This window comes from Panthera pardus, unplaced genomic scaffold, assembly GCF_024362965.1.
Source record: "Panthera pardus isolate Hobbes unplaced genomic scaffold, ASM2436296v1 HiC_scaffold_27, whole genome shotgun sequence".
NCBI lineage: Eukaryota > Metazoa > Chordata > Mammalia > Carnivora > Felidae > Panthera > Panthera pardus.
Window position 1 is genome coordinate 104,491,239 of NW_026526843.1, and position 12,354 is coordinate 104,503,592.

At 41.2% G+C, this 12,354-nt stretch overlaps 1 protein-coding gene across 2 annotated transcripts in view; it reads right to left on the bottom strand.

The window, feature by feature from the left end:
* The window catches only part of POLA1 (DNA polymerase alpha 1, catalytic subunit), a 300,188-nt gene that overhangs the window by 277,090 nt on the left and 10,744 nt on the right, over positions 1–12,354 (bottom strand). For both annotated transcript variants that reach the window (XM_019419738.2, XM_019419737.2), the window contains exons 5-10: positions 6,819–6,934; positions 6,307–6,369; positions 5,354–5,446; positions 4,840–4,927; positions 4,348–4,549; positions 4,082–4,260 (exon numbers count right to left, since the gene is read on the bottom strand). In XM_019419738.2, coding sequence (XP_019275283.2) covers positions 4,082–4,260; positions 4,348–4,549; positions 4,840–4,927; positions 5,354–5,446; positions 6,307–6,369; positions 6,819–6,934 — 741 coding nt within the window. The remainder of the gene's footprint in view (positions 1–4,081; positions 4,261–4,347; positions 4,550–4,839; positions 4,928–5,353; positions 5,447–6,306; positions 6,370–6,818; positions 6,935–12,354) is intronic.

Sequence of the window (12,354 nt, forward strand, 5' to 3'; positions counted from 1 at the left end):
AGGGAGGACTGTGGGGAATGATTAAAAAAGAAAAAAAATCACAGGAGCTCAGAAAATTAAAAGTCATCCTCACAACAGTGAGAGACGAAGAAACAAAATTCCATGCAAAGAAAAATAAAGACCCTAATATTGGATTCACAGATTCAAATAGCTCATTTTACAGTCAAACTAATATCACACTTCATGCAACACATTTGACACTGTTTATGCCTCATTTGCCACAAAAAGATCATGGTAAACAAAGATTACATTCCCCCCAAAGTTACTAGCTGAAACCAGGTGCAGTCAGGATTATTCAACCTTGAAAAAGTCATAATGAAGACAGGATATCTTCCCATATGCAAAGAGTAAGACTCTTTTCATAATTATGGAGCATTCAGCAATAACTGACTTACTTAGAATCTGTAAAAAAGGGAGACACAATAACAGGGTCTTTGGGAGTACTTCGTTTTTATTAGCAGCATTGATTTCACCAAGGCTCAGTGATCATTACCTGCTATCATGATGAAACTGTTCAACCCCCTGAGATTAAAGGACGTCTTTTTTTTTTTTTTTTTAAGCCGTCCTTTTTAACCCGTTGGCATCAATCACAGAGAACGCAGCTTAAGAAGTGCCACAGAACAGCAGAGTGGACTGTGGGTGAGAAGCCCAGAGCTCTGGCCACTTTATTTTTTGAAGCCTTAACTTCTTCTCTATAACTAGACCAGACTGCCTGAGGCCTTCTCCAGCACTTGAAATTTCCTTTTACCATAGCAGTTGGGAGATAAGCCAATAAGAGACTAGTATCTGTTTCAAATGCAGAATATTTCCCGATAGTGGTTGAAAAGGCCTATCTTTGACTATGGTTAGCACCAGAGATTCAGTAACGATACGTATCATAAATTCGTGGCTTTCCTAATAAAGCCGCGCTTCAGTGCCTCGATCTTAACCTCCAACAACTATGACTATAGACAAGCACTAGCCAATAGCAATTTCTGTGATGACAGAACTGTTCTATCTATGCCATCCATGGATCTGGTAGCTACTAGCCACAGGTGGCTATTAAAGCATTTGAAATGTGGCTACTGGCTGAGAAGCTGAATTTTTTTATTTCATTTTAATTACTTTAAATTTAAAGAGCTACATGTGGACAGTGGCTACCATAGTGGATGGTGCAGCTCTTAGCCTTGTCCTGCGAAACGATGCTGTCGGTTTCTCAGAGTATCAACAAGTAAACAAAAGGTGGAAATAATAAACTCATTTTCACACAGAAAACAAGACTGTTGTTGCTTCAGGTTCTAATCCTTGGCAGTTGACAGTGGGCAATCTGCTGGTTTATACGTGGATTAACCTTGGCCGGCACCGTGTCTCTCTGCATTACCCGTTCTTCCCCCACGCTGCTAGCAGGCTACAAGAGGCAATCTCAACAACAGCAGTGAATGCATCTCTGGCTCCCTGAAACCTTCCATGTGCATGTACAGGCCTGTCCACAGCCATGCAGTGTATTTCAATGGACATTTATTCAATACCTACTACATGCTTGGCATTAGGCTGGAAGCTGGAAATAAAAGGTCCCATCCATCCAGGAGTTAAATAAAATACTTTGGAGCAAGAAAAACACAGAATCAGATCTTTACAAAGGGGTATGACAAACAGTGCACCAGGAAAGGGTATGATGGGGTCCCAGGGAAAATGAGGCTGGTCTAGAGGATTAGGAAAACTTCCAGGAGATGACACACCTGGGCTGAGACAGTGAGGGCATTCCAGTCAAACACCATGAGTAAAGGGACATGGTATCAACAGGAGCAGGTGTATACAGGGAACTATCTCTAGAACACAGAAGTCATACACGGCAGGTGTCAGAAGCCTTCCTAAGGAACTTGGACTTTATGTTGCAGACAGTAGCCACTGAGGTGTGTTTTGGGTTTGTTGTTGGTTTTTTTTTTTTAACAACGGAATGATGTGGTCAGAGCTCCCCTGCTGAGCAATCGCTCTGGCAGCAATGTGGGGATGACAGCTGAGGGATCCCTCAGGAAGCTATCACAATGGTTTCAGGAGGCAAGTGGGGATCAGAGGTGGAAGACGCAAGGAGAAAGAAGACAGCTTGTCACCTTGAGGAGGAGAAAACTAACAAGATATGGTGAGGAAAGTGAGGAAAAGGGGCAGTCAAGGCTTGCTCCCGAGTCTCTGGTTTTGATGGGACCATTAACCAAGACAGGGTATCAAATCCAGCACCGAGCGGACCCAGCAGAGAGACTAGCACTGGGAAGGGCAGGCCCACCACATCGCGCAACTCCAGCAAGCCCCCCAGTGTTGCACTCCAGGGAGCGGGAGACACGTGAAGCACATGTGAAAATGACGTCCCCTGAAGCCGTATGATAGGGCAGGCCTGGGTTTCGGCACTGGATGGGAAACACCTGCTCAGCCGCATGCAACCCCACCTGCCAGTCTACCCTCCACTGGTGAGCAGCAAAGAGGTAGTAGCCAAACAGGTGAGAGGGTCTAACCGAACGGTCTTGTCACAGCTAAAGTAGATACCATTTCTAAGATGGTTGAGATTTTTTAACAGGGCTTATTCTTTACCTACGAAACTAACACACTGCAGTTCACTCCTCAAATGGCTCTGTCCCTATGCATTTGCTATGCTGAGACCTATTAATGCTTCTGCTCCCTTTGGAGAGACTGTTAACAACCTTCCAGTGGATGTCAATGCCTGGTTATCTTTAAGATAAATCTGGCCTACAAGACTGATGGTTAATGCTTACTCCTGTTACTCATTCACTTGCTTCATGGATACTCTATTTTCACTGGATGCAGCCTCTGGGAAACCACTTTGAAAAATACACAGTTGTATCTACCCTCACACCCAGAAATGGATCCGAGTGAAGGCAACTCTGTTTAAGGATATATGTGGTATTTTATATTAATCTGACCTACCTTGGCATGCCCAACCCTGGGGTGAAGAAGGGCTCAAGGAGGACAAAAAAACACTAGAGAGCCTCCTGGCTTTGTCTGAGGCAGAATTCACATTCTCAGTTCATTCGGAGGAGGACCTGGGAACCATCCTCGATTCCTCCTTTCTGTCAGTCCCCATGTCAATCCAGTGACAAATTCATGTCAAAATACATGTGAAATACATTCATTCCTCTCCCCCTCCACAGCCATCACTAGGCCAAGTAACCAGCATGCCTGCCCTGTACTGAATGATCTCCAGGCTCCAGTCTTCCCCTCCCCACACACACACTATTCTCCGCACAGACCTATTTATTCTCCACACAAACCAGAAGGCTCCTGTTTAATAGTAAATCCAACTATATGACTACCACCGCCACGCCACCAGCACTTAAAATCCTCCACTGCAGCCCTCTCCATTCTTAGAGTGAGATCTAAATTCCTCAGTGTGGCTTTCATGGTCCTTCATCACCTGGCCTTTGCCTTTGTCTCCAACTTCATTTTCTACCAATCTTGTCACTGGATTGCTGTGCTACAATCAGACCGGTCTCCTTTCTCTCTCCAGGCCTCTGTGCTCACCAGTTCATCACAATGAAATGCTCTTTCCTCAGCTCAGCACGTGCCTCAGATCTCACCCAATGGTGGTCTCTGAAAACAGGCCTTCCCTGGCCATCCCCCAACTAACTGCCTTCACACCATTTACCAACTTACCTTATTTACCACCCATTTTTCCCCACCCACTCCCACCACAGTTGAATGTAAGCTCCACTGGGATTGGGAATTTGTCCGGCTAGTTCACGGCATCTCACTGCCTGGCATACAGCAGGTATTCAATTTGCTAAATAAACAAATTAATGACTGATTCCATTTAAAAGAAAGCGCATAACTACAACTTCAGATACATCGAAGGTGAACAACAAGCACAGGTTCCAAAATCACATATACCTGGTTTTCGGAAAACACATTTTTAAGGATTATTCATACCACAGCTCATCTCCACCGGGGTGGCTCACACACTTCACAGTGAATGAATGGTGCTCTTTTACTACACATGTATGTGAGGGCAGAGCCTTTGCCAATTATAGTAACTAAAGCACTTAAGGGAAAGGCACCATTCTGTACTAAAGGCGGTTACCATACGTATGATTACCTGGTTGGGTGTACTGATCTTCATAAGCATCCAGCCAATAAAACTGAAACACTTGTTCCTCATCTGCCCCTTTTACCAGCGGGAGGTGACCGGAATCCACCTGGACTTCCTGGGCTGAGAAACTGCTATCATCTTCCTGATCAATGTCCCAACAAGAAACATCTGGGAGGAAACTTCCTCTGCAGAAATCACATATCAAAAACTTTCAAAATCCAACTGAGTCATTTGTAGTGCTACCTGCCAAAAAAGTCATAAGATGCTCTTACAAGCAGGACAAGGGGCCTTTCCCAGGATCTGCCTCATGTTTCACCCCCTCTGCTGGCTCACTCTCTTGGTCCCAAGTCTTGACAGCCATGGGCTCCACATCTACTTCCTCAGCTTCCATAGGTTCATCAAAGTCACCGTCCTCAAAATTCATTGTCCCGGAGTCCTTCTTGTCGTCTATACACAAAGCTGGCACGGACTCTCCTGTAGGCGTCATCACACATTCCCATCATGTAGAGCTGCCATGTAACACAAAGGCCTCCCCCACATGGCAACAGCAGCCTACCCTTCCTCCCACACTGTGCCTGCATTCCTGTTCAATCTCCAAATTGGATGTTTTCTAACTTTTGCTGCTATGGATTCAAATCTTTCACCCTTAAACCTGCTATCACAATACCTTCAAAATTGCCTCCACTTCCTCCTTCAGGGGACCTCCATTCCCGACAGCATTTTGCAACTGCTCAACACCCTTGCAGCTCTGACATTAGACTTACCAGCAAATTCAGCACGTTTAAGGGGAACAGAAGTTAATGGAGGCTCCTTCCTTGAGACAGGGGAAGCAGTTTTTCTTGAAGGAACTGCCTGTAAATATTTTTACATGTTCGGTCAGTTAAACCTGCATAGTATTTTATACTGTCCTACCCTGATCGGAGAAAACGACAGTTCCCATTTATACGACAATTTTATGTATCATTAATGTAACAGCTTCCATTATTTTACTGTTACCTAGGTTTACAAAAAAATACTTGTTTCCAGGAAGAAAATTATTGCATTTAGCACAGCTGTAATACCTATAATAAACACATACTAGTTACTAAAAATTTACTATGAAAGAAGCAGGCACATGCTATTTTTGAAATACATGAAACTATACAATCAAAAGGGAGTCCTAATTTAAAACAAAAATCAAGAAGAAATTCAAAAGCATTTCCCTCACATAGAAAACCAACAAAGTAAGTTTTAAGCAATAATACAAATCAAGATTGAAGGTTTTTCCACTCACTTTACCTTGGGGGTGTGCACAGAGAAAGGATTCAGTGAATCTCCAATGGATCTTTTCTTCTTTGGTATCATTACAGGTGGTAGAGTTATTTGAGGTGTCTTTAAAAGGAGGAGTAAGACAGACATTCACTGCCATGCTTGGCTTACCAGAAGACAGAAAAAGTACATTTCTTCCCCCCAATGAAGCCCAATAAGCAAAGCATTCTTCCTTCCCTGCTCCCCCAGCAGATCTATGTTCGTGTACTACAGTTACTATAGCAACAATACCAGACTCACTAGAAAACCAGAACAGATATTAAATCCACCTCTCACCCAATTTTTTCTTTTTACAACTTAACATACTTTTCCCCTACCCCTCCAGGATATTGCATGTAAAAACTGTCAAGCTAGAACTACACATGTTGGTGTTGTTTTAACGAAGCGTTACTTAGAAAGAAACACACCTCTAAATGAATTTAGTCTCCACGTGTAACAGCCCCAAGTGTAAACTCCCAGAGCAGCCGAGCCTGTCTGAGTTGTCTCAGGAACAGCTCACTGCCTCTTCCTTCACTCCCTCTCTGAATTCAAGATGAGGATCTCATGCCTGACTGTGCAGACTGACAGGTTTCAATCTATTTCGGGAACATACACTGCAGCAACTAAACACAAGCAGCGTGCATTCCCAGAACTGACTCGTGTATATTCTTACTACCTCAAACACATCCCCACGCAGCCCCATCGACATAACTGCATAGCCTGTAACAGCTGGAAACTACTCACCTAAAGTGGTAAGAAACCAATTTGGAGAATTGTTTGTGTGGGGGTGTGTGTGTGCATGTGTGTGTTTTGGGGGGGGGGGTTGTGTTGTCGTTGAATTTTTTGTTTTAAATTCTAGCAGCAGACTGTTTTGTAAAATTACTGAATTGTTTCTTCAGCCTATGTCCCCCGCATATTTTGACAACTCCCCGAGAATGACTTACCTCAGTGTTCAGATCTTGGAGAATGTCACCTAGCAGATCATCCTTAGACAAGTCGACAGCTTTCTGAAAAGTATAATTGGAGACAGAATGAGAAAGCCCTGAACTTCACGTTCTCACCCACACCATGTGTCTGTGAAAGGAAGAACCCAACCAGTCAGTCCTTGCCTCTTCAGTCCCCACCCTGAGGACTCACCTACCGTTCAGATCTAAACCACCACCTGTGTACGTGCAACTCCTAAACCTAGAGCCCCCATCCTGTTTTCACCCTCATTCCAGGAGCCTCCGGCTAATCAATGAAATAAACACCCTGTCCGTTCACTTTTCTATCTCCAAGTTCCAAACAATGAGGTGCCTAAATTCATCTAGAAATACACATCCAACTTCGTGAAAGTGGGAAAATACAATGGAAATATCTGAGCTCAAGTACACTGAGCACCTATTGTCCATACAATCAAATACTAAATTTACTTCTCAAAGAAAAAGACAAAATACAAAGAAACCATGAAACTCACGTCTGCAGTCTTCTTCCCAGCACTAGCAATGAACAGTGACTTGATATTGTTTGGTTTTGTCACCACAGCCTTCTTTACATTCCTCCTGTCTTTAGTACGTGCTTTTTCATCTTTGCCTGTTGGAATACAACTTAGTCATAAACATGTACAACTAAAAGCCTAGTCACCTGCCCTCTGTATAGGAGAATGAAAAGAAAAACATAAAGAATTCAAAATATAAAAACACAGGTGCCTGGCTGGCTCAGTTGGTAAAGCATGTGACTCTTGACCTTGGGGTCATGAGTTCAAGTCCCATGTTGGGCGTGAAGCCTACTAAAAAAGAAATAATAAAATACAAAAATATGAGACTTTATACGTGGTACACAGGGAAGAATCTTTAAAAGTGGCTTAATTCAGGAAAACTTTGGCTAAATGTTATTATAAAAACTGATGATGGGGGACATGGCTGGCCCAACTGGTGGAGCATGTGACTCTCGATCTCAGGGTTGTGAGTTCGAGCTGCATGCTGGATACAGAGATTACTTAAAAATAAAATCTTAAAAAAAAAACTGATGAAACACTAAATATCAGGATAAGTTACTAAGCAGGACTGTTTAATGGCTATTGTTAGTGTGAACAGAAATCTTTTTAAAAGGTAGGATTTTTTTTTTGTTTTTTTCTCCAAGAGAAATGAAACCACCAAGCTCATCTGGAACCAGAGGATTAGCCTAGCAGCCTTCATCAGATCATCTTTTTTAGTGCTATCCTGACGGCAGGAAAACTGAACTATGAAGAAATAGGATTACCAATCGTGGTAGTGTAGCATCCTAATTTCCATCTTCTGAGGAAGAGCAACCACACACACACACACAATATGTTGTAACAACACTAAACGGCACGGAAACGTTTTTTCCATGTTTTCTCTTATGGCAATGTGTTAATCACCTACAAACTCTTCTAATACTGCCAGTTTTACTCCCTCTTTCTGATTCATTCCAGAACTCTCTACCTCAAAAAGACCTAGAATGAATAGCTAATACAGTGTGGCGTAAGAATACACACACCAGGGGTGCCTGGATGACTCAGTCAGTTTAGCGTCCAACTTCGGCTAAGGTCATGATCTCAGGGTTTGTAAGTCCGAGCCCCACCTGTCGGGCTCTGTGCTGACAGCTCACAGCCTGGAGCCTGCTTCAGGTTCTGCGTCTCCCTCTCTATCTGCAACTCCCCTAGTCATGCTCTCACTCTTTCAAAAATAAATAAACATTAAAATAAATTTTTAAAAGAAGATATCCACCAGATGAAATAGAAAATTGAATCCAGAAAAGACTGAATTACTTGTGTAACCTAGCATATAATAAAGGTGGCATCTTATATCACTGGGGAGAAAATGGACTTTTTAACAAGTAGTGTTGGCTCTCCAATTGTAAAGAAAACAGTACCAACACCAAAAAAATCACAGATCAAAAAAATTTTAATGAAAACAGACAAATACTTTTAAGTTCCTTTGTAAGCTGGGTATAAGAAAAGTATTTCTAACATATTCAAAATCCATCTGCAAGAAAAAAATTGACAGATTCAATTATACCAGAAACAGGTTTAAAGACAAAACACAAGAAAACTTTTGCAGTGCTTTGCAGATAAAGAACCAATTTTTCTGATTAAAAAAAACTCCTGGGGTGCCTGGGTGGTTCAGTTGGTTAGGCATCTGACTCTTGATTTCAGCTCAGGTCATGACCTCACAGTTCAGGAGTTTGAACCCCACATCAGGCTCCGTGCTGACAGTGTGGAGCCGGCTTGGGATTCTCTCTCCCTCTCTCTGCCCCTTCTCTGCTCATGCCCAAGCCCTCTATCAAAATAAATAAATGAACTTTAAGAAGAAATTCCCTGATATTAAAAAAGCCCCAAGGCCCAAAAACTATGTGCACAATAAACACAAACATACAGTTCACATTAAAAAACATATAAACAGTCGGGGCTCAGTGGGTTGAGCATCTGACTTCAGCTCGGGTCATGATCTCACAGTTTGTGAGTGTGAGTCCCGCATCAGGCTCTGGGCTGACAGCTCAGAAACTAGAGCCTGCTTTGGATTCTGTGTCTCCCTCTCTCCGTTCCTCCCCCGTTCACTCTCTATCTCTCTCTCCTTCAAAAATAAGCAAACATTAAAAAAACTTAAAAATTAAAAATGTATAAACAGCTCTAAGTTTCATGAAAAGATGCTCAACTTCATCTGTAGAAGAAACACAAATGAAAACCACATTCAGATGTCACTTCTCATGTATCAGAACGCCAAAAATCCAAAGGCCTGACAATGCACTCTGTTGGCAAGGCCATAGGGTCTAAATGGACACGCATACTGTTCATGGGAGTGCAAAATGGGACAAGTACTAGAGCAGTATCTCCTAAAACTCCATGTGCATTTACTCTCTGAGCCAGCAATCCTCCTTCTAGGAGTTTTCTCTGAGAAAAGCACCAAGTTACTCAATGCAGATTTTTTTGTGAAAGCAAATTGTTGAAAATCTAACTGACAACTCACAGAAACCATTTGAATACACCATCATCACATGTTTATACAGTTACATACTATGCAAGTATGTAGAAATACGTAAGTAAGAAAGAACTATCTCCATGTGCTAATATGGAATGATTTTCAGGTCACCCTGTTAAGTGAAAAAACAGAGTATAAAAGCATCCACAGAAAAATCTCTTTTGTGTGAGAAAAAAATAAAAATACACACACATAATTCCATTCCTGGGTATATACCCAAAAGAACTAAAAACAGGTGTTCAAACAAAAACTTACACATGAATGTTTGTAGCAGGACAATTCACAATAACCAGAAGGTAGAAACATCCCAAATTCCATCAGCTAATAAATGGATAAACAATACGTGGTATAGCCTTGCAATGGATTATTATTCAGCCACAAAAAGGATGGAAGTGCTAATACATGCTACAACATAAGGGAACCTTAAATCATTATGCTAAATGAAAGGAGCCAGACACAAATGGCCACATATTTTCAAAATAGGCAAATCCACAGAGACAAAGACTAGTGGCTGCCAGGTGATAGGAGAAGGAAGACTGAGGAGCGACTGCTTAATGGGTATGGGTTTCCACCTGGGGTGCTAAAAATGTTCTGGAACTAGATAATGGTCATGGCTATAAACATTGTTAACTTATTAAACATCAATTATAATAAAAGTATGTGTATTTAACTGCAAAAAGGGCATTTTTTCGTGTACCTAAAAATGAAAAAATTGTAGAACATTTGTGAAAAACATAAGAGAAATAATTTTTTATTGAAATCATTTGGCAGTTTGAAACCAGAATAAAATTATGGCCAAAATGTTTAGAACACAAAATACAGGTCCTAATACAGGGTATCAAAAGAGAAGGTCAACAGAGGTTTGAATAGCATGAAAGGTTTCTTAAGTAGGCTTTAATCTCCCCATCATAGGTTAGTAGTATCTAGAGAAGGACAAAAAGAAACATAAAGAATAGGAGTCAACATCTGATGTAGAATCTTTCACAGTGTTAGTACTTCTGTTTTACTTGTTTTATTCATTTTCCTACTTATGTTTTTTCATTAGGACTTAGTTTATATTTTCTCCTTCTATTTGAAAACATGTCAGGGACTGGATCCACACCAGAGAGTTGTCCTTTTACATCTATGCAAAACTCTACAATTTCTTCTAAGTCTTCCAAGGGGACTACAGAATTCTCTTTCCCTTCCTAAGTCTTAGGGACCTTACTGGGCTCTCTTGAGGGGCACTGAGGCAGTGGGGACTCATGGATGAATGGTGGCAAAGCATGGAATAAAGACGTATAAAACTGAGAATGCCAAGTCATTCTCTTCACTGATGTATTACTAGGAAGAGATAACAAGATGACAATGGAAACAAAAAGATGACTCGTGTATTCAACAAATACTGCATACTTTCTCTGCACGTGCTACTGTGACTGGCACTGAGATGACTAGGACATGGGTCCTTCCATCAAAAACCTCCGGGTCCAGTGCAACCTAACTTACAGATAACAAAACTCAGGTCCAGGTAACTGATGGGAGTCATTAAAGATGATAAAGACAATTCACAACAAAGCCATAACTCAAACAAAGTCTTCCTCCGTTCAGGGAGATAAAAAGCACACAGGTTCCTTTCATTCTCTTCTTCATGGACACACAAAAACTACAAATACACAATTAGCCACACTGCTACCAAATGGTACCACCGTGTAGAGTCCCTACATTACACAGGTTGGCAGAAACCAGGAAGACAGTCCACATATTTACCGTAACTAATGAATAAGTAACATCCAACATTAAAAAATTACATTTATCCTTATTTCTTTTGTGGAAGGAAAACAGGAAGGATAATCAGAAACTATTAAAAATGGTTACCTAGGGAAACTGGGTAAAAACCAAGTAGAGAGCACAGTGATGAGGATAAGATTAATCTGAGTCTTGATCTCAGTATCGTTTTGATTTTGAAATCATGAAAATCTTTCACAATATTCAAAAAATGAAATTGAAACAAAGGATTTTTTTAAATCCTAATTTGAATACAAACACAAATGAACCTTGGTAGTAAGGTGATAAAATAGCACAAAGAAAAAAATACTTCACGCACCTTCCAAACACAATCTTCTAACTATACACCCTTAGTGAGAACAAATAAAACTGCAAAGAAATTATTTAGCCATTTTTATGTACAATTCAGTAGAGTTACATATATTCACAGCATTGTTCAACCGATCTCCAGAACTTTTTCAATTGTTTATAAAATGATTTATTTATTTATTTATTTTGAGAGAGAACACGTGAATGGGGGAGGGCAGAGAGACAATCCAAGGAAGACTCCACACTGATAGTGCAAAGCCCAGCACGGGGCTCGAACCCATGAGATGCAAGATCATGACCTGAACCGAAGTTGGACAGTTAACCAACTGAGCCACCTGGGCACCCCAAACTGCAAAGAAATAATAAACTTTACTTAGAAAGGTTGTCAGTAGACATATTGGTTTAGTAGCTCTAAAACTTCTAAAATTATTTTGCGTGTATTTTAAAGGACAAGGGTTTTCGGGCTGCTTGGATGGCTCAGTCGGTTAAGCGTCTGACTTCAGCTCAGGTCATGATCTCACGGTATGTGAGTTCGAGCCCCATGTCGGGTCTGTGCTGACAGCTCAGAGCCTGGAGCCTGCTTCACATTCTGTCTCCCTCTCTCTCTGCCATTCCCCAACTCGTGCTCTCTTTCTGTCTCAAAAACAAATAAATGCTAAAAAATTTTTAAATAAATAAGAAAAATAAAGTACAAGGGTTTTCACGACATTGAAGGCAGATACAAATACAGAATTGGAGAAGACAAAGTAAGAATCCTGTGGTACTATATTTGAAATGAATGTATCACTATAAAATCATGACAGACACACATATAAAATCTCTTAGTTCTAGTCACTAAAAGGGCCTAAAAACCATTACACCCAGTAGCAAAGAGTACCATCCATCCTCCTGATCTGAATACCACTCTCCACTCAAGGAGCCATGATTCTTGGGGGGAAA